This window comes from Drosophila navojoa, chromosome 2 (assembly GCF_054131105.1).
Source record: "Drosophila navojoa isolate 15081-1374.11 chromosome 2, UAZ_NAV_1.0, whole genome shotgun sequence".
In the NCBI taxonomy this organism is placed as follows: domain Eukaryota; kingdom Metazoa; phylum Arthropoda; class Insecta; order Diptera; family Drosophilidae; genus Drosophila; species Drosophila navojoa.
In genome coordinates, this window is record NC_142890.1 from 29874452 (window position 1) to 29895183 (window position 20732).

The following is a 20732-nucleotide window of genomic DNA, read 5'->3' on the forward strand; positions in this document are numbered from 1 at the left end:
CATGTCTAGCACATGTATTCGATAGATAAATGATTTGTCGTGTCACGCAAAGCTTCAGTTTGTAAATTCTCTTAAATTCTGCTGAATTATTTTTGAGAATAGAAAAGCTGAAAATTGTTTAACAATTGAATGCAACTAGTTAACGTCTCTTCGCTGCTGTTGTTGTTGTTGTTGTTGTTGTTGTTGTTGATTGTGACTGCATTCAATTGATTGAATGTGTAATTGGCGCTTAGACATGTGTTACCATAATATTTATAATTAATTTTGGGGCAGTTGCATTTCAAGTTTATGTGCCACGCGCTGAATTGCTCAAACTTCAATTAAATTGTCTCACACACACACACACAGAGAGAGAAACATGTTGCAAGTTGCATGTTTTTGCTGAATTAAAGCACTTTTGTGGGCCGCCGTTGCCGCTTGTGGCCAGGCGCGAACATATGCACTTGTCACACTCATGACAGTTTAATTTAATGCACACATAGCTCAGCCGGTCAAAGCTAGGCCAAGGGTGCAGAGCCAGAGGCAGAGCCAGGGGCAGAGGCAGAGGCAGAGGCAGACAGTAGCCAAACTGCGGAGTCGGAGGCACGCAATTGTGCAACATGCGCTTTATGCAACTTTTTGTTGGGTTTTGTTGTAGCTTTTCTATTTGCTTTTTTCCCATTTCTTTCTTTGTATATGTATGTGCGTGTGTGCATGTGTGTGTGTTTTGTTTTCGGCTGCACTGCACAATTCAATGTCAAAGTGTGCAAACCGGCAAAGCCAAACCCCCTTTAGGGCCCATAAGATGCGTTTCGCATAAGAAAGAAAAAAGAATTGCAACATATATTTCAAAACTCTACTCAATATTGGAGACAGATTGAATGTGGCTTAGCAATCCATGCTGAGTAATTATAAGGGAGCTAGGAAATTCTTCTTAGAAAACAAATTTATATATTATATAATGCATAATTTAATATAAATATAAAATATAATATAAAATATTTCCTGATTTTAGCCAAGTATAAATATAAAGTCATATATAATACATCTTTTCATGCACTTTAGGATCAAGCATCATGAGAATTGCAAGAGAAAAGATGGATCTTTCCTTTGCATTATAAACTTATAAGCTAAATATGTATAGTAGCTCTATTTTCGTCACTTTGAAGGAGTATTCAGCAGTCGATGACACGAGATTCCAATGCATTGCACTGGACTTCGGGCAGTTTAATGTTTGAAGAGCGCCTTAAGCATATGCAAAACATAACAACAGAAGGAAAAGAAAAGGAAAACTGCATATTGCACTTGGCGTAGGCCGCTGACGCCTCTTGCACATGTCGCGCGCGCATGGCGCAACGCAGCTGCAGCACGTATACGCAGAGTGCACATCAGGACACGGCCAGGAGGACTCGGACTCGGACGAGTCGTGTGTCTCCTTGCAATTTGAATGCAAGCCAAAAACTTGTTGTTTTTAGTGTGCTCGACTGGCCTTCCGGCCCTTCCGCATGGGCGAAGTTCAGCTAATTGCCGAGCTGCACAATTGTGCATTTCCGTGCATATTTTTGAGTAGCGCAGAGCAGGGCGCTCGGGAAGGGAGGAGGGACGAGGTACGAGGTACGAGGGAGGTGAGCGGTTGTTGCATATTTAGTTTTAATAGCTTAGGTATTTGTTACCTGTTGCCCGTTTCAATTGCTCATGAAGTTTTTCTTTTGTTGTTGCTGTTGTTGTTTATTATGGGTCACATATTATCATTAGAAAATGGCGTTTTGTCACGCAGCGCGGCTCATGCACATGCAGCCATCTCCCTTGCTCTCGTTATTATTGTTGCTCCACATTTGCAACAGTTTTGGAGCGACTGTTGACACACATTTGCAGGCAGGCGGCTGCGAAAGCGGTTTAATTAATTAAAACTTGACGATATAAAGACATTGATTTTAAAGCAGCCAAAGCAACGGGCAACAATTGGATGAAAGAGAGACAGTAAGTGACAGAGTGAGAGTGAGAGGGCGATAGAGAGGCCGTCCACCTGGCGTATGCGCAATAGAATTGCTGCTGGCAAAAGCTAGCTGTAATTTGAGCAGCTTCCTTCGCATTTTATTAAGCAATTATCTGCCAGGGGTCCCAGCTAGCTAGCTGGCTCATCTGGCCAAGAGACTAGTTGGCCAAGGGGTCAGCTGGCAGCTCTTCGCCAAGGAAATGGTAAAATAATCGCTGCCAACTTATCAAAACACAAAACAGTAATGCAAGCCGACAATCAAATGAAAGGCTAGATACGAAATGTATATTAAGTAAGCAGATATACATTTGTACATTTATATACATTTGTATGTACACATACACACTTATATACTACACTCGTCGTCTGCCGCGTTGCTGGCTGTGCCGCACAAGACGGGCGTGTATTATTAAAATCGCATTAGAAGACGCCGCTGCCTCAAAACCATCAACTGCTGCGGACAGCGCGGACAGTTGGCTCGTATAAACTGATGCACAGACAGACGCGGATTTCAGATTTCAGATTTCAGGGGGAGCATCACCAGCAGCGGAGAAAAGCAAAGCGAGACAGCGATACAGCGCTATTAGCGAAAGAGCGAGAGCGAGACAGGGAGTGAGAGACGGCGAAAACAATTAAGCTGCATAAAAGAAATCTCGCTTCACGTAGGGTTATTCACTCGAATTCATATACTCTTTCAGATATATTGTAGCAAAATTCTGATCTGCAGTCAAACTTATATCAGCTAACTTATAAGGCTAAAGCGTCTTCCAAAATAACGAGTGTCGTTATAACCGGATTCTACTGTATAACTATACACGTGTACATATAGTTAATATCCTACTATCTTTTAAAGCTATTAACTATCTCTTCCTAGTATACTGTTGCATGGCTGTCAGAAATTTGAGCCTTAGTCTATCTAGTTGCCTAAGTCAGCTACTTGGAGGAGCAGCTAATCTCCTGTGACTCTTTTTTGCCAACCAAAAAAATTTCGCTCTATATATTATCTTTATATATTTGTCTCTCATGTACCAATCGACCCCATTGTACTTATTCAGGATTTTTGTCTGTAAAACTCTTCGTATGGGTGCGTCGTGGTAGAAATTCAATATGTAAATTTATTTCTAATAAATTCGTATTATTCTTATTCAAATTTATCTAAGAGACGTACAATAGTTTGACAGAACATTAGCAGCCAATAGAATACATAGCAGCCTGCCTTTGCTCATAGTTATAGCATCTCTCTTTCTCTCCCTGTCTTTCTCTTCCTCTCATTCACTCCCTCTCCCTCTATCGCTATCCTTGTTTGCCGCACTGTAGCTACTGTTGGCAATCTTTATGAGTATTATTGATGTGCTGCCGCCGCTGGCTTGACGACAATCGCCACAGCGCAACGATGCAGGCAACGAGGCTCGGCTTCATTTTCATATATTTATATCTACATATCCATATCCATATTCATCCCGTATCCATCTCCATATCCACATCCATATCCTTTGGCGGGCTGTGTTGATGCGTTTTAAATTATGACGCCACTTAGTGCTTATGTCGGCTAATACCAGCTCTGGCAACACACCAGCCGTCTGCTTCATATTGTTTCTGCTCTGCTCTGTAATTAGCAGCAATCGCGCGCATTTGTCTCAACCAACTGCGAGGATGGAGCAAAGCAGGAGTCGCCGTTGCTGCTGCTGCTGCTGCTGCTGCTTCTGCCTCTGCTGCTGCTGTTGTCGCTCCTTATTCTTGCCTCTGTTGCAAATTGATATTTAAATACGCTCATATTAATTACAGTTGCAGTTTCGGTCCGTCTTTCTCTTTATTAATTAACACCGCGCCGTCTCCTCGACGCTAATAAGAGCTTCAGCAAATTTGTCTTCTGAAACCAACACGTTTCACACGTTGCTTTGAGGACTCTAGTAAAATACGCAAGATGCCATATAATATACACAACCTATAACAAATCCATATTAATATAATATTATTTTATATATATATCTCTCTATTCCGATTCAAAGTCAACAGACCCCATTTTAACCAGCTTTATATAAATGGCATGAGTGGCGCCCATTAGCAGCCTATCAAAACGATGTATGAAACAATAAAGCACTTCTCAATGAAGATTGCTTTCAAAATCTTATCCGTTCGCTTACAGTTTTGCATTCATATCTTTGCCTTGTTCACACCTATTCCTAAGAGATCTGCTTCCCCGTTGCTGCTTGGCAGACAGTCTATTGATAATTACAATGCTCCATTGCTCGATATGAAACCTGCAATTAGGCAAGAACAACAATGAGGAGTCAGCGAGGAAGCAGTGCCCCTTGCCTGATAGGGGGAGGAGGGGCAGGGCATACATGGCATACATGAGAAAATGGGCTATACTTAAATAATTTGGTGAGGTAAAACAAATGCTTGTAGCGAACGTCGGCGTCAGAGTCTGCATTTAGTTGAAACTCATTGATTTAATTGCGCATCATTTCCTGGTTCAGTTTGATGTGGAACTTCTAAATCCCCTTTCACGTCTCTATAGCGGTCTTTGTCTTTGTCTCTGTCTCTGTCTGTGTCTCTATCTTTGTCTCTATCTCTGGCTGCAATGAAATGAGCCCGCTTAAGCACTAATTACGTTTTGGCCTCAAGTTAACGCCGCTCCTTTTGGCCCTCGATCTACTCTCTCGGTCTCTCGCTCTCTCTCTCTCTCTCTCTCTCTCTTTGTCCCTCTGTCTGTGGTTCATTCACAGTTTTTTGGGGTCTACATCTAGACCGCGAAATGATGGATTAATCCATTCAAAAAACCGGCAGCTACTACAATTACGAGACGATTCAGCCCCGATTCAGCCGCTGTTTGTGACTCCGATACACCTCTCCCCTAACTCTCTCTCTCTCTCTCTCTTCCTCGCTCGCTTTGCGTCTCTCTCTCTCTATCGATTTTCTGAAAGTTATCTTTAGCTTGTCAATTTGACAGTCCCGTACTCCCAATCTTTCCCTCAAGCAACATTTAATTCGTAGTTTTGATTTAATTTTTGTTTTGCTCCCTCTTTCAGCATCCATCTTCTGCTCTCTCTCTCTCTATCTCTCTCTCTCTCTCTCTCTCTCTTTCTCGTCTATTGTCAAATTGTTTGACTTTTTCTTAACATTCTGTTGTATTTTCTTGTTCTTGCAGGCTCTAAATGGATTTCTAATGATACTGACATGCGAAGGCGAGGTCTTCTTTGCCACGCACAGCATCGAGAGCTATTTGGGTTTTCATCAGGTAAGTGGACAAGAGCAAAGACGCCCTCTGGGGTGGCTGAGGCACCCAATATTTTTGATTGATTTTAATTGCCCGAGGCCAACCGGGAGTTTCTTTGAATGATATCAAGTGCTACTTCTTCTTTTCATTCTTCTTTTTTTTGGGTCAAGCTCATTGCGTAAATTGGTAACAGCACTCAGCTTAGCCGCTCACAGCGCTTAAGTCAATTCAGTTCCGACCAATAGTTGAAGGCAACTCCTCTATAATTATAAAATTAATCGAAACTTGTTAGAATGGCTGCTTGGCTAAAATATTTGCCCCCAGCTAAATTCAAATGTAGCAACAAATTTAAATACATACAGTTCTGTTCATAAAAATATCATTAGTTCTATTATATACACGACTCTTATTCATGTTATTTTTTTCTCTATAGGAAATTGAATAGACATTTACTGATCAATTATATAATATATCGGGATGTAGGAATCTAAAATACAGAAATTGGGACATTTGAAAATCCTCTTTATCGATGGAGGATCTAGTACCTTGTGGAGCAATGAATCATTTCAAATATTTGCATTTCTTTACATATCAAACAAACAAATTGTGATTACATTTAAAATATTTACATCCTGTTTCGAATTATACTACGCTCATCCCTGAAGGGAATTGTCGAAACATACTGGGAATTTCCTTGAAATAGTCTTGAAGTTAGGGAATAATTGGACTTACCTCATCAATACTACTCAATCTGTTGTCGAACAGTGCAGCTTAACGCGATCGACGACTGTCCAGTTGAGGATAGAGAAGAATAGGTTAGTCTGTTCCCCATACCCACAAATACAGATAAATACATTGAGGGTCCTTCGTCTGACTGTTGCACACATTTGCACAAAACTCGAATACGCCAACAGGGCCTTGTCGATGGTTTGAGGGTATAATTTTGAAGGTGCCACACAGCAGATGCCACCGATATCCAGGCGCGGCGGCACGACGGAAGGACGGAGCGACGGCGTGCTGCGAGTCAGGTTCTGTGGCCATAAATAAAAATCAGATCAGCGTGAGGATTGCGCAATCGCAAATACCACAAGATTTGCTTACGCAGCTGTCAAAGGCACCGGGCGAGGGGGACCCTTCGCGCAGGGCGTGGCATTGTGTGTGTTGAGCATTGGTATTATTAACTTGCGACGCCTCTGCAGCTGTGCGACCAACTGCCCCCAAACGGGCCAACATGTTTTGGGCCTAACTCGAGAATCCAGTGGCTACCACTACCTGCTGCTGCTGCTGCTGCTGCTGTTGCTGCGACTCCTGCTCTCGCTGCGACTCCTGCTCGTCGCGTCTGCTTCACCGCAACGCCCCTTTCTGCCCTATTTGTATTATTTGTTGTTTGCCTACTTTATTGTATTGGCGCTTGTCGAATGGAAATTGAAAATTTTCAGTTAGCTTTCATTGGGCCTAAGGAGGGGGCCTCTGCCTGCCCTGCCTCACCTCGCCCCTAGCCTTCTCCTGCGCCTTCGCATTTTAATTTAGTTGTAAATGTGTAAAGCGGCATTTGACACGCCCCGTTTGGCAGCTCAATTAAAAAACGTAGCTGCCTATTACCATGGCCATTGGCCATCGGATCGCTGCTGCTTCTTCTTGCTCGAGCGTATTCAAGTATATTCCAATTGAGATTGCGGTCAAATCATTTGCTTTGTTGGTTTTACTTGCGCTCAGATGTGCAGATGTAGAAAGTTTTGGCTCTCAGTTCCTCCAGTTCCTTACTGAAATGTGGGCTATGCGCTGTAGATGGGTGCGTGCCTATCGTGATTTTTTCTTGTAACGTGCCCAAAGTTTTAGTAGAAGCAGATGGTTTAGCTCATTAGTAACTAATTTTAGCTAACAGCTCGGCTTAATGTTAACTAACAGTTCTGTTGTGGCTTTACATTTGAGCTCTGTTGTACATTTGAAAGCTTAAAGGGCACTCAAGTCACTCTGAGAAAGATGAGCTAATTAACACGAACTGGACACGACTCAGTGCTTATCGTGTATCTTACCACGAGACCAACTTCACGGCTTAGCACGACTCGTGATCCGAGCTACGATAGCTTAACACGAGCTCAACACGACTTACCTCCTGCTCCCGCTCTGTCGTGCTTGAAGTACTCACGATATGACGACAGTCATAGATCATGTGAATATTAAAGCAAGTGATAATCACTTGGCACGACGAAGCTTGTGCTCGTGCTCTTGCTTTGTCGTGCCGATATATGCTCACGCATCGCAGCGCTGGGCGCACAGCTGTCTTCCGATCCTCTTCCCGGCGCGTGCAGAATTTATGTCTCAATTTGTGGCCAACATGGGGCGCATTTTCAATTTGCGCGCATTTTGATTTATACGCCCGAAAAAGCAAATCAAAACCAAGGCAAGGCCCAAAATTAAACGCGAAAGCGAAAATCAATAACAAAGTTGACTGAACCCCAAGATGCATAAGAAGAATAAGAAGAAGAAGAAGGAGCAGAATAAGAAAAAGACGAGATGAGCCCAGAGCCTAACCAGCCAAACTTTCCCATCCTGCTTTCAGTCGGACATTGTGCATCAGTCGGTTTACGAGCTAGTCCACTCGGAGGATCGCGAGGAGCTGCAGCGCCAGCTGCTCTGGAACAGCTTCCTGCCCGCGGACATGTCCAGCATGCAGCTGTCGGAGACTCTGGCGCCGGACAAGGCGCTCTACCTGGAGCGCAGCTTCACTGTGCGCTTCCGCTGCCTCCTGGACAACACGTCCGGCTTCCTGCGCTTGGACATACGCGGCCGCATCAAGATACTGCACGGCCAGAACCGGAAGACGGAGGAGCCGCCACTGGCGCTGTTCGCCTACTGCACGCCTTTCGGCCCGCCCAGCCTGCTGGAGATACCGCACAAGGAGAACATGTTCAAGTCCAAGCACAAGCTGGACTTTTCGCTGGTGTCCATGGACCAGCGGGGCAAGCACATACTGGGCTATGCGGACGCCGAGCTGGTGAACATGGGCGGCTACGATCTGGTCCACTACGACGACTTGGCCTACGTGGCAAGCGCCCATCAAGAGCGTAAGTAGAGTAAAGTCGCACCAAAGTCCTAACTCCTCATCCCAACCTCATCCATTTACAATCGCAGTGCTGAAGACCGGCGCATCGGGCATGATCGCCTATCGCTACCAGAAGAAGGACGGCGAGTGGCAGTGGCTGCAGACCAGCTCGCGGCTGGTCTACAAGAACTCCAAGCCGGACTTTGTGATCTGCACGCATCGCCAGCTGATGGACGAGGAGGGCCACGACCTGCTCGGCAAGCGCACCATGGACTTTAAGGTTAGCTACCTGGACACCGGCCTGGCCTCCACGTACTTTTCCGAAGCGGACCAGCTGGTGGTGCCGCCCACCAGTGCCAGTGTCTCGCCCACGGCGCACTCGCTGCCACCGCCGGTCACGCCCACACGCCCCAATCGCCGCTATAAGACGCAGCTGCGCGACTTCTTGTCCACGTGCCGCAGCAAGCGCAAGCTGCAGCAGCAGCAGCATCAGCAGCAGCAGCTGCAGGCACAGCAGTCTTCCCCGTTGGCTCAGGTCGGCTCGCCGGCTCCGGCGGTGGTGGAGTACCTGCCGGATCCTGCGGCTGCTGTGGCGGCCGCGTACTCCAATCTGAATCCCATGTACACCACGTCGCCGTATGCCACCGCGGCGGACAACCTGTACATGGGCAGCTCCATGCCGGCGAATGCCTTCTACCCGGTCAGCGAGAACCTCTTCCATCAGTATCGGCTGCAGGGCGCCGTTGGAGTGGGCGGCTACTACACGGACTATCCGCATACGGGCGCGCCAGCCTCGGCGTACGTGGCCAACGGGTTCCTCTCGTACGATGGCTATGCCATCGCCTCCAAGGCGCAGGACGAGAAGTGGCAGGAGACGGGCAAGTACTACAGTGGCTACAGCAGCGGATACGGCAGTCCCACGTCCACGCCGCAGGTAAGTCCCTCAGGAAGCAGTAACTCTCGACGGCTTGCATCGAACTCAATCTCTTTGAAACCACAGCAGATTCCGTTGAAGACGCCCAAGTCCTCGCCGCAGGTCATGGAGGTCATATCCTGCTCCTCGGACGGGCCCTCGCCCGTGGGCGTTGCCAATGCCACGCCCAATGGCAGCAGCGTTACGCCCAAAGTGGAGCTGTCCGCGACAACGGCCACCGCCGTCGGCCAGGATCCCTACGAGCGCCAGACGGTGCTCATGTGGGGCACCACGCAGTCCAGCGGCGTGCCGCTCAACAGTCGCAGTGCTGTCAATGCCGGCGGCTCGCCTCAGCGCACCACGCCCCTGACCAATGGCCTGAGCTACGCACACAACAACAACAACAACAACGAGCATGAGCCGGTTGTGGCAGCCAAGTGGAATGGCAGCAAGGCCGAGCTGACGGGCAAGCCGGCCAGCGACGGCACACCTGAGAGCTATCAGCTGCAGCACGACGACTCCGGGCTCTACTCGGCCTCCTCGCACACCACATCGCCCCAGCAGCAGCAGCAGCAGCAGCAGCAGACACATTCAACACGTGGCCTCGGCGGCTCCAATGTGAGCAACTCAAGCAATTCCGTAACACTCCCAGTCAGCGGCACCGAGCACCCAGCGCTGCAGCCCAGCCATGCTCATCCGCAGCAGCAGCAGCAGCCGCACCCACAGCCGCCCAGCTGTGCAGCTAGCCTTCAGCAACAGCAACAGCAACAGCAGCAGCAGCAGCAGCCGCACAGCCTTCACGCTCATCCACATAGTCAGCAACAGCAGCACCACCATCATCAGCATCAACCACAGCCACAACCACACACCCATCCACATCATCAGCACCACAACGAAAGCCAAGCAGCCGCTGCTGTGCATCATTTGCATCCGCAGGCAACGGCCGGCACCGCCAATGGCAGTGAGGTATGGTCGCCTGCCAGCTATACGCAGTACTCGCAGTATTTAGCTTACCACCACCATCATCATCACCACCATCCGCACCACCACCACGCAGCGGCTGCGTCCACGCCTGGCGCGGCACATCACCATCTGCACCACCACCACCACCACGGCCAGCACACGGCAAGCCGCTAGAAACTAAAAGACACTAATTCAACTAGAACAGCACCGTAGACGCACCACACAACCACCCAGCCACCCAGCCACCCACACACACACACATACACACACATAGACTCTTTGTGCACTTGTGACTGCTACTGTCAGACTAACTAAACCTAAAACGCTACTCCCCCTACTTAGATCCTAATCAGCACCCAACTGCAGCAGCATCAACAGCAGCAGCAGCAGCAGCAACAACAGCAGCAGCAACTCGTTGGATATACGCTGCACCACCATCCGCTGGAGTCGCCGCCCCACTGTCGCACGCCACCCACGCTGCCCGCTGTGAGCAGCCTGCTGAGTGGCGGTGCATCAGCGGATGCCTCAGCCTATCAGCAGCTAGCAATTGTCTCGTCTGCAGCAGCAGCAGCACCCACTGCGGCCCCGCCGCTCATCATTTGCGCGGAGGAATCGCTGCAGGCGCTCAACAGCACCAGCAGCAGCAGCAACGAGGCGCACATCAGCTCCACTTCAAGCAACTCTGCGCGCACCGCACGTAAGGCTGCCAAGCTGCAACACCAACAACACCAACAACAACAGCAACAACAACAACAACAACAGCAGCAACAACAACTTCAGCCAAATTATCAGCAGCATCACGCACAGCATCTACTCTATCCGGCCAATATAACTGCACATACGGCGCTGGCCTACGCCCCGCCACCGGCTGGCGCCTATATCGATGGCAGTCCGCTGCTCTCCTTCTCGGAGGTGACCAACACGTTGCTGAATCAGTAGACAACTGGAAATCCCCGGCACACACAGATACACACACACATACCAACACACACAATATATATATATATATATATATTTATATATAAACCATGTTCAACAGTTTTGCCAAAATGTGGACTATGACTATCGTATCTTCCATAATCTCAACACAAATACACACACACTTACACCCCCACACACATATATATACTACTATATATACGAATATTAAGAGCACAAAGAAATAGCAAACGAGAGAGCAGTTTATAGATATATGTAAATTTAAAAAGAGCCTTGCTCGAGAGTATTCAGAATGAACCTCAAAAGATGCGAGTGCTGAGAGATCTAATAATTGGTAGATCAAGGAGAATCGAGCAGAAATTAACTTAGGGAAAAGATAGGATAGTCAGAAAATAGAACCACATCAATCAATATACCATTTACTTGAAGTCTTAAAAATCTTTGATTTCTTTGCCTTTTTCAACTTGTAAAATTTGCAATTGGTTGAGCTCTCTCGTCTCGAATTAATGTCAGAAATAAATTATATATATATTTTGTTTAATAAGTATCTGTTATTCCAAATCTGATTAGAAACATAAAAATCATGATCACGTTATCAATCGTTTATTATAAATTAACTATATAGAGCAACAGCTGCAACTATTGATCCCTCATCAATATACTTTCGCATAAATAATGGATAAAAAAAAAAAAAAAAAACGAACCCAGAAACAGTCTAGACGATCCCGAATTAAATAAATATTATTAACATAGATACTTTCCAAATCGATTATCTAATCAATAAAAAATATCCTTAATGGATATTCATAATGATCTATATCCTCTCAGCTGTTAATATCTACTGAATACATTCGACATTCGACAAAGCAAGGCTCGAGCAAACAGAAAAGAAATCTCAGTGTAAAAGTATTATTTGAAATGCAAATATTCCGAATCCATTAAGAAAGGCGTCTCTTTAGTTAACCCTTCGAGCAACACAATATGTAATTCTATTTATTTTACTGTGATAATTTATATAAACCTATGTACATGTAATATTTAACACACGGCAGGCAATTTGAACCGTATCCGTAATTCCAATTACTTCCGTAACATATCGAACGATGTTATTAGGGCAACAATAGAATACAACTTAAAATTAAAACCTGCACAAAGTATGTATAATTCATCGTCAGTTGTAGTAACAACCAAAGATTTTTATTTGTTATACTAAATACAAATTAATCTAATTGTAGAAAATACACAAAAAAATACAAAAAGAGATAAAATAACAAAACTCAATTTGGGTTTTCAGATTGTTGCGCCAAATTTTAAGTTTCATGTTTTCAGGCACTATAGTAAAAGAGCATTAGAAGAAGGAAACCGATTAAAATGAATCACAATTAATTGCTTAAGTAGTCATAAGATTAACCATAATTAAATATTTACATATACATATATCTAAATTTATATTTATATAAATATATATATATATGTATGTGGATATATATTCATATATAATCAAATTACTTATTTTAATAATAATTAACTATTTAAAATTTAACTAGACCTAATGACAAGCAAACTAAATGCAAGTTAAGTAATTTTCATGATTCCTATCGTTTAGCATGTAATCCGAAAGCGTGTTGGATATTTTAAATATTTCTTGAACTTCTAGTCGCCCACATAAAACATTTACTATACATATATATAAAAATATAAAATTGTATATTTACATATATATTAAAAGCATATAAATATAAATATAAATATAAATATATACCACTATTCAAAATACTTTAATTGTACATTTCAATTTGATGACCGTGAGTTAAGGCAATAATAATATTTGGTAATCAAAATTGTATCCCAAAATCTTTATTAACTGAAACATACGAAATAAGTTTAACTCAAACGTTTTTTAGTAAAAATACAACCATTTTATTTAACAAGACATTAGAAACCCAATTTCATGTACTCGTAAAATGCATATTCAATCAATCAGAGCGAAATAAATCTAGAAAATATTCAATCGAAAACATAAATGAATGCTATTTTAATCTCTCAATGTGATAAAGTTCTTATCATGAATATGCTAAAATATTGCATAACTAAGTTTTCTTTCATCAATTCAACTACACATAGGCAATTTTGTATATTTAAATTTGGCGCCAAGACTTCAGACCACATTTAACAAAACATAGATTTGTTGCTGCTTTGCCCAACACTGTAAGCAGTATATTTCGTTCTGAATTTAGTATTTTTTCAATTTTGTATCGATGTATCGTCCAACAATCCGCTCAAGCACTGAAAAATACCAAGCCAAACTGAGTATTTTATCGGTAGTAGTTATCGATTTATCACCAAAGTTGGCGGCCGTTTTAAAATTCAACTCATTTACGAAGTTGGCAGTTCTTTTCGAGTGCGCACAGTCATTTGATTTATTTAATATTTTTATTTTTTAAAGCACATCATAACAGGCATAAGAAGCTTCAGCCGCTGATTTATATGCCTCGAAATTAAGTTTTGCGGGAAATCCAGCCCAGGTGCAGGTTTTTTTCCAACTTTCATGGACAATACAACCGCAAAGCCACATGCAATAGCCTGCTTTGTGATGAAGCTTAATTGGTGACTTTGCTGCTGCATCAATTGACAACACAAAATGCATTGATTGACACCTAGCGAAGAATTTACTATAAAATTTATTATATGGCGTAAACGAGTAATCGCCAACGCAACAAAATGTTGGAGCTGCCTAAAGACTTGTTAATAAAGGTCTCTTCAGCTGCGCTGGGCTTCACAATGGCAGCGCACCTAGACTGTAATCATATGTGGGTTAAGATATTGTAGATATTGTTTAGTATTAAATGTTTGCTATAGTCATTACTCGAAGTACATAATGCGTGTCTTCATGTACACAAATATGCGTACGTCCACGTCTCGTATTCAGATGAATGTATGTACCGCAGCTGGAAAGCAGCGCAATTAATCATATACTCTAATTTTATATACAATACATCATTGAAGCCAAAATATTTGTTGGCCATTGAACAGATATTTTCTAGATTGATGGCTTCATTGTTCAAGTGGCGGTTGCCGAAGTCGAGTGGGGCCACTTACTTGGGCTAGATACAAAAAATATGATGCCTTCTGGGCTCATCTAACAAGCGTAGCAAGTGCTCCTGGCCTCATTGCCAAGTGCTCAAGGTCAAGTTGAGCAGCGATATAAAGAGAAATCCCCAACAATACAATTGCCATAGTCAGAGTTTTGTCATTTCAGAACTGGAATGCGACTCCCATACGATTGCACTCACGAAATTAATTAGCATGAACAGTTCGTCTGTAATCTTTTCATATAGAAATACACTTCTCATACATCACGCAGACCTACTTGGTATGCACAGGTGATGTGATGACTTTCGTATACCCTGAAGCCATTGTACGTATGCCCAAGAGGAGATGATAAGTTAGTTAATGGGTATGTAACAAACAGAAGAAGCATTAGCGCTTTGAATCTTGGATTCATTGTATTCCATCAAAGTTCTATGTAGCAATTTAAAATGTTTGATAAACATTTAAAATCAAATCAAATCGAAATGAAATGAAATGTTTTTCATTGCCAGCCTCGTAATAAAATAATTTATTGTTGGTTAGGGCTCATTGCCAATTCATCCTATCTGCTGATTCATCCGCCCATACGTTTGTCTATTAATAAATATACTCGATATAGGAGAACTTTAAGAGTTATCGCACCGAAGTTCGTTCCGTTTCGAAGAAATTTAGTATGATAAAACAATTGCAATTATTATATAATATATGCTATAAAATGTATAATATAATATATTATTATTATTTTTCGCATTTAATATATAAGCATATTCGGCAACTATCATATATAAGGATTCAGTTGACATTTTTTATAAAACCGTTAAATAATACAGATAGTTTTAAGTTAGTTTATGGTTATGTTCGTATCCATCCATATATATATACCCATACATACATTAAATTATATATTTATAATAAATAAATATTGAATATTATATAATATGGCTACATCAAACTATTGAGGTTTGTATTGTCATAATGCACAATCATTAATATGTACGTATGTATCTCATCTTTTCCATTATTTTTCTTTTTTATATCCTGAACCCAATGAAAATTTTAAATAATATATTTATATATATTTTTTTTATGTAAAAATTAAGTAAATAAAGTTACTTTCACATAGACCTTAACAATGAATAATGAAATTAGTTACTCGATATAGCTTTTAATTGGACAACGCTGAACGAGGATTAAGTTATGTTAAAAAATAAATCTGTTAAAGTGACAGCGGCTCATAATGTATCATAAACAACGGACATGTTTGTATTGATTTATGAGGGTTAGGCTGAAATTAATCCCATGGGAGTTAGGATATCTTCTAGCCGACTATAGAACTGTTTTGAATTTAATGTACTCTTAGAGGAAGTCTTTTATTATGCAGTAGGGCAAGCCTGACAACAAAAGCCATAATACTAATAATACTTTGCTCGAGTGTAGGCAAATATTGCATATTTTGGGTTTGTTGTGTGGCGGCGAGTTCGTGTCTTAAGTCTTTCGTTTGGACCATTTTCTAACGTACAACAATTAACAAAGTGAGGCGATTGTTTTATTTATTTGTTTATTCATTTGTTTTATTCAGCATTGCTCGCTTTCCATCGCCTGACCTTTAACAGTCGTGTTGTACACATTTAGTGCCATCGGCCATACCGTCTAAGTGGGTCTATAGAGCGGCGGCGAGAGCTGGATATATGCTGAACTATGCTGTGCGGTGCGGTTCGGCGCGGTGCGATGCTGTGCAGTGCGCACAAGTTGAACTTCAGTAAGTGCAATAAATGAATCCAAAGGTGATAATCTTGGCTTATTCAGTGCTCTTCAGATTGCCAGACGCGTCACTTCGGATCGTCACTTAAGGTCAATGTGGGCATGGGGCATGCTGGCCGCGATCATTACTCAGCGGCTTGGCTGCTGCTGTTAGATGACCTTGAGCCATTGTTGCTTGTTTGACAAATTTGTAGCACCCCAGTTAGAAAAATTGCCACTTAATGTCGGTCGCGATGTGACCGGATGCTCGCCTAAGTCGCTCGCGTCGCATCGAACTTGGACTTGAACAGACTTGCGACTTGCAGCTGGCAAAGTCAAAGGCAAAAGCAAAGGCGAAGGTATTTATGTAAATGTAGTCCGTAGTTGGTGACTTTTGACTTCCCTGTTCGCTAGATCTATTTATCAACAGCAATTTCTACACTCTGAAAAATCGCAGTGCCTGATTACATCATTACATTATGCAAGATAATAATTAATTATTATTTAATTATTTCGTTGGGGAATTCTACTATTCTGACTGTTTTGTGAGTTCATAGCATCTAATAAAATACTAGCAGCATCACTTTATCTCTCTCTCTCTCTCTCTCTCTCTCTCTCTCTCTCTCTCTCTCTCTCTCTCTCTCTCTCTCTCTCTCTCACACACACACACACATATATTCCACCTGTCACAATCTTTCTCTCACTTACTTTCTATATATTGTATAGAAATTAAATTGAAATCGAAAATCTCTTTGTTGCTCTTTGTTTTTCCGAGTGTATATTTATATTACTTTTAACTAGGCATACGCGTAATCGCCAGGCAATTGAGCACACCTCATTACACACGTTGTTCGTTAGTCGCTATTCATTATGTGCGCCATTCAATTCCAGCCCATTGTCGCTTGTTGGGGCGTATACGCAATAATTGACAATCTGCTAACTGGTGCCAGCTGTGGGCTGTTAACTGTTCACTCTTAACTGTTATCAGCGATATATGCCAGGCACATATGTACACATCGTCAGGCCACATCTGAAGCCAGCATCACTTGGCTACTCCACAAATACTTTCATTTTTCATGCTCAGAAGCAGCGCTTGGCCCGCGGCTTTGTGTCTTTATGTCGCGTTAAACAATTTTAATCAACGTGTGAATCTGTGCTTCTTTTTGTTGCTGGTTATTGTTGGGCCGATTCAATGGGACCTTGCCAAATTCAAAACAAAAACTGAAAACTGAAAAAACCGAAACAAGACGTAAACTATCAACATGAATTATGCCGAATTGCACCAATTTAGCAATTAAACATATGTATGCTGCCCATTGGGCACGAACGAAACGAGAAGAAGTTCGGCAAATGAGCTTAAATAAATGGCAAGCAGTCATTGTATTCGCTTCTAATACTCTGTAATCTGGGAAACAAGTTTTAAGGAGGCCATATGTCAAAGAGTATTAGAATAAGAAGAATAGGAATATAAGAAGAATATGTAAAAGACTTGTGAATCCATGTATCAGTAGTTATATGGATATGAAGGGTGCTCAAAACGCAACTCATTTAAAATTACTATCTTCTGTTTACATCGTAGTTAGCTTATAATTTTAATAATGCATTGGGTAGTTTATTAAAAAACAAACTGAACTAAATTCGATAGTATCTTGTTTAGTTCCATAGATTCAAATACAATTTTTATTTAGTATGTTCAATAGAACTCAAAAGTCAAGATATTTAATAGCAGGCACCGCAACGGTTTTAATTTGTATAGACAAAATTAAGAAATTAGAATTATTTTGTATGTTAAAATACAACATTTGTTTGTTTATTGAAATCAATTCATATAATAATGACAAAATATAGTTCTCATTCATTAATTTTTATATTCAAATCAAAACATTTTATTTTCCATTTGTATTATAATAATAAAAAAATAAAAAGTAAATTTTAATTTTAATTATTACAAGAATTGAAGTATAAGAGCAGATAAAGCTCGTAAAAATGGAATCGGGGCTAGATTCAGGCTTTGCCCCTAACCTTAAAGCATCTGTCGTATAGAGTCATATACCATCAAGGAAAAGGAACAGAAATTATCTCATTGTGAATCTACGGTAAAAACTATTCTCCATATTATGCAATCCCAATCTCTTCAAGCAGTGTATCCACGCGCCGTATACACTTGTTGTTATGTTTTTGTTATTGTTTTCAGGTAGAGCTGAAGGCCACCTTGAATAGAATCACACGCCTTTGCCACCCCTGCCCGCTGCCTCCTCAGTCGGAGCTCGGTCGAGAGAACTTGGAGATGTCGATGACACACCTCGCCGGCATGTTCGGGTATGTGGTCTGTGCTGCAAACTGGGGAGCAACATTCTGTTCAATGAGTATTTGTAGCGATTAAGCTTTGCAGCCAACATACATAGAGAACTGGAGGCCCCACACCTTCACTTGGTTTTCATTGAACCCGTTGACATCGCCGCTAATTGCCAAGAGATGCGCCAGCAACAAGTGCAGAGCAAACTCGTGATATGCAAGAAACCAAGTTCGGCATTCAGATTACTGTTCTTTAATTTAATATTGTGACCTGGCTAATGAGCCACATAACATTAGGACTGCAACTCTACGTATGTAGAGCAAATGTATAGGTTTCAGGTATTACATATAGAACACCTATCATCATTTATAATCCATCTCTAAATTACTCTCAGGGACATTTGTAAGCACAGTGGGAGTGCTTGAGACCGATTCGTAAGAAAGTTGATCATCTTGAGATGCTCATTAAGTATGGTGTATGTTTTGTGTATATCCTTGGGCTTGGATCTGGCAAATTACACGCATATCAGCAGATCTTAACTGATGCTGCCCGTAACGAAATCATCTCATGTCGCATGCAATTACTTGACCTTAACAGCGGCTTTTGGTAGCGTGTGCCAATTGGAGGTGGCGCTAATGCTGCTGATGACGACGATGATGAAGATGATGATGATGCTGCTGCTGATAAACATAATTTTGATGCTGCTGCAAGTCATTGCTCACCCAATTTCAAAATATATTAACACGTACAAGAGTACTCACACGCACACACATACACACACAGGCAGGGACTAGCAAATGTGGCTTATATGTACTTAAGAGCATGTGGGCATCCAGTTCCACTAAATCCGCGCTAAGACAATTCAACGCATTGCCACGGCATTCAAATTACGTTTCGAATTTCTCTAATAACCAACAAAAAGTCGCTGCGGGTTCGATTTCGATTTCGATTTGGTTTTCGATTTTTGTTTTCGGATCTTGATTGCCACAGCGAAGGTTAAGCTGTAAATTCAATTCAAATATGAATTACATTTACATTTGTTTATTGTTTGTAATTGTTAACGATCTGAAGATGGGGCCACCAAAAACAAAACCCAAAACAGATGGAGCCGAAGCGAATGCCGAATGTCGAAGAGTACATGATATTACGATTGCCCAGCACAATGGGATACTTCTTTGGTTTTGTGAAACAGATTTAAATAGCTTCTGAATGGTATTCGAATGACCTACCTTGCCAGCGGAAGATGCAAGTGGATGAGCCGCAATGCAAGACATTGGCCTAGCCCTTAACGAGCTCATTACACACTTTGGTATTGATAGATAGCCATATCTTTGATATTGACTGACACATAGACTGATATAGTACTCAATGCATACGAAATTGAATTGAAACTGAGCAATCGTTGAGCACACGAATATTACAAGTTTTAATCGGAAGTCTGTGCATAGCACTTACTCACAATCTAGATTTGTTGTAGCTGTTTTAGTTCTCACATTTGAAAGAATAACTTTACATAAAAAGTTTGTAGAAATTTCTTTTATATTTAATATGAATAGCAAAGAGACAAAGTCCGACGCGAGTTGCGCTCAGAGCTGTGAGGACGTAAACCGCTGCAACAATACCACCCCCGAAGACTCCCCTGAACCACAGAGTGCGCCGCCAGAAACTGAGGCCTCGGATGATGCACGAGAGGAGCCGCCCATACGCGTGCGCGACATGATTAACCTGTACAATTTCGCGACGCAAAAGAACCAGGAGCTGGCGCACGCCAAGTCCATTTATTTCGGCAGCAACAAGAGCGCAACATCAATGGACCTCAGCGACTTGGAACTGGCACAGCAACAGCAACAGCAAGCGGAGCAGGAGTGCTGCGACGGGACATGCCTTAAGATTCCCGGTATGGAAGGTACGGGTATGGGTCATGCCGGCGGCAGCAGCAGGTAGGGATGTACACGATCCTTAGCTCCCGAGCTTATGCATCTGTCTATCGCACAGCCGTATACACAGCAAGAAAGCGGGCAACTTTCGCGTGACTACAGCGAATGATCAGACATCACTGCGACAGTCGCCGCAGACGGATGCCCAGAGCGGCGCATCCGTGGAGAAATCATATCAGAGCAAGACAACAATTAGACGCACCGAACAGGGTGGGTAAATGACAACAAATCCGAACAGCTTCCTCCAACTAACTCTATTATTGCATCCGCATCGGCATCGGCATCGGCATCCGCATCCTCATCCGCATACGCAGGCGTTCGCATCATCATAGACATCTTCTTCGACAAGAATGAGAGTGATATCGACATCGTAGGCAGCCGTGTGGAGACCGACATACCAGAGAGTCGTATCTTGGCCGATTTCCAGCAACACTCGTTGGCCACGCGCTCCTCCCAGCAAGTGAAGCAACAGCCCAATGTTTAACTCGTTTTAACTAGTTCCATTTAGACACATATATACCATTTGTAGGATAGGACGTCACAAAATTCCTTGTTATGTATACGTACCGTTGTACAGTTTGTTTGTTCGACAACACGCATTTATTTGGTTCAA

At 42.6% G+C, this 20732-nt stretch overlaps 2 protein-coding genes across 7 annotated transcripts in view; both read left to right on the plus strand.

Moving 5' to 3' along the window:
* ss (aryl hydrocarbon receptor spineless) overlaps positions 1 to 12315 on the plus strand; it is a 38069-nt gene extending 25754 nt beyond the window's left edge. For 3 of the 6 annotated variants that reach the window (XM_089262235.1, XM_089262240.1, XM_089262249.1), the window contains exons 5-9: positions 5127 to 5216; positions 7759 to 8263; positions 8331 to 9175; positions 9242 to 10120; positions 10460 to 12315. In XM_089262235.1, the coding sequence (XP_089118361.1) occupies positions 5127 to 5216; positions 7759 to 8263; positions 8331 to 9175; positions 9242 to 10120; positions 10460 to 11056 (2916 nt within the window). In that variant the 3' untranslated portion in view covers positions 11057 to 12315. Of the gene's footprint in view, positions 1 to 5126; positions 5217 to 7758; positions 8264 to 8330; positions 9176 to 9241 lie in introns of all 6 variants that reach the window. The other 3 variants (XM_030384956.2, XM_089262250.1, XM_030384957.2) reach the window with 3 other exon arrangements.
* A 7281-nt stretch (positions 12316 to 19596) lies between these two features.
* On the plus strand, positions 19597 to 20732 carry LOC108659909 (uncharacterized). The gene is made up of 3 exons (XM_018113072.3): positions 19597 to 20122; positions 20178 to 20329; positions 20434 to 20732. The coding sequence occupies exons 1-3, from the start codon at positions 19731 to 19733 to the stop codon at positions 20601 to 20603; spliced, it is 714 nt and encodes a 237-aa protein (XP_017968561.1). The 5' UTR covers positions 19597 to 19730; the 3' UTR covers positions 20604 to 20732.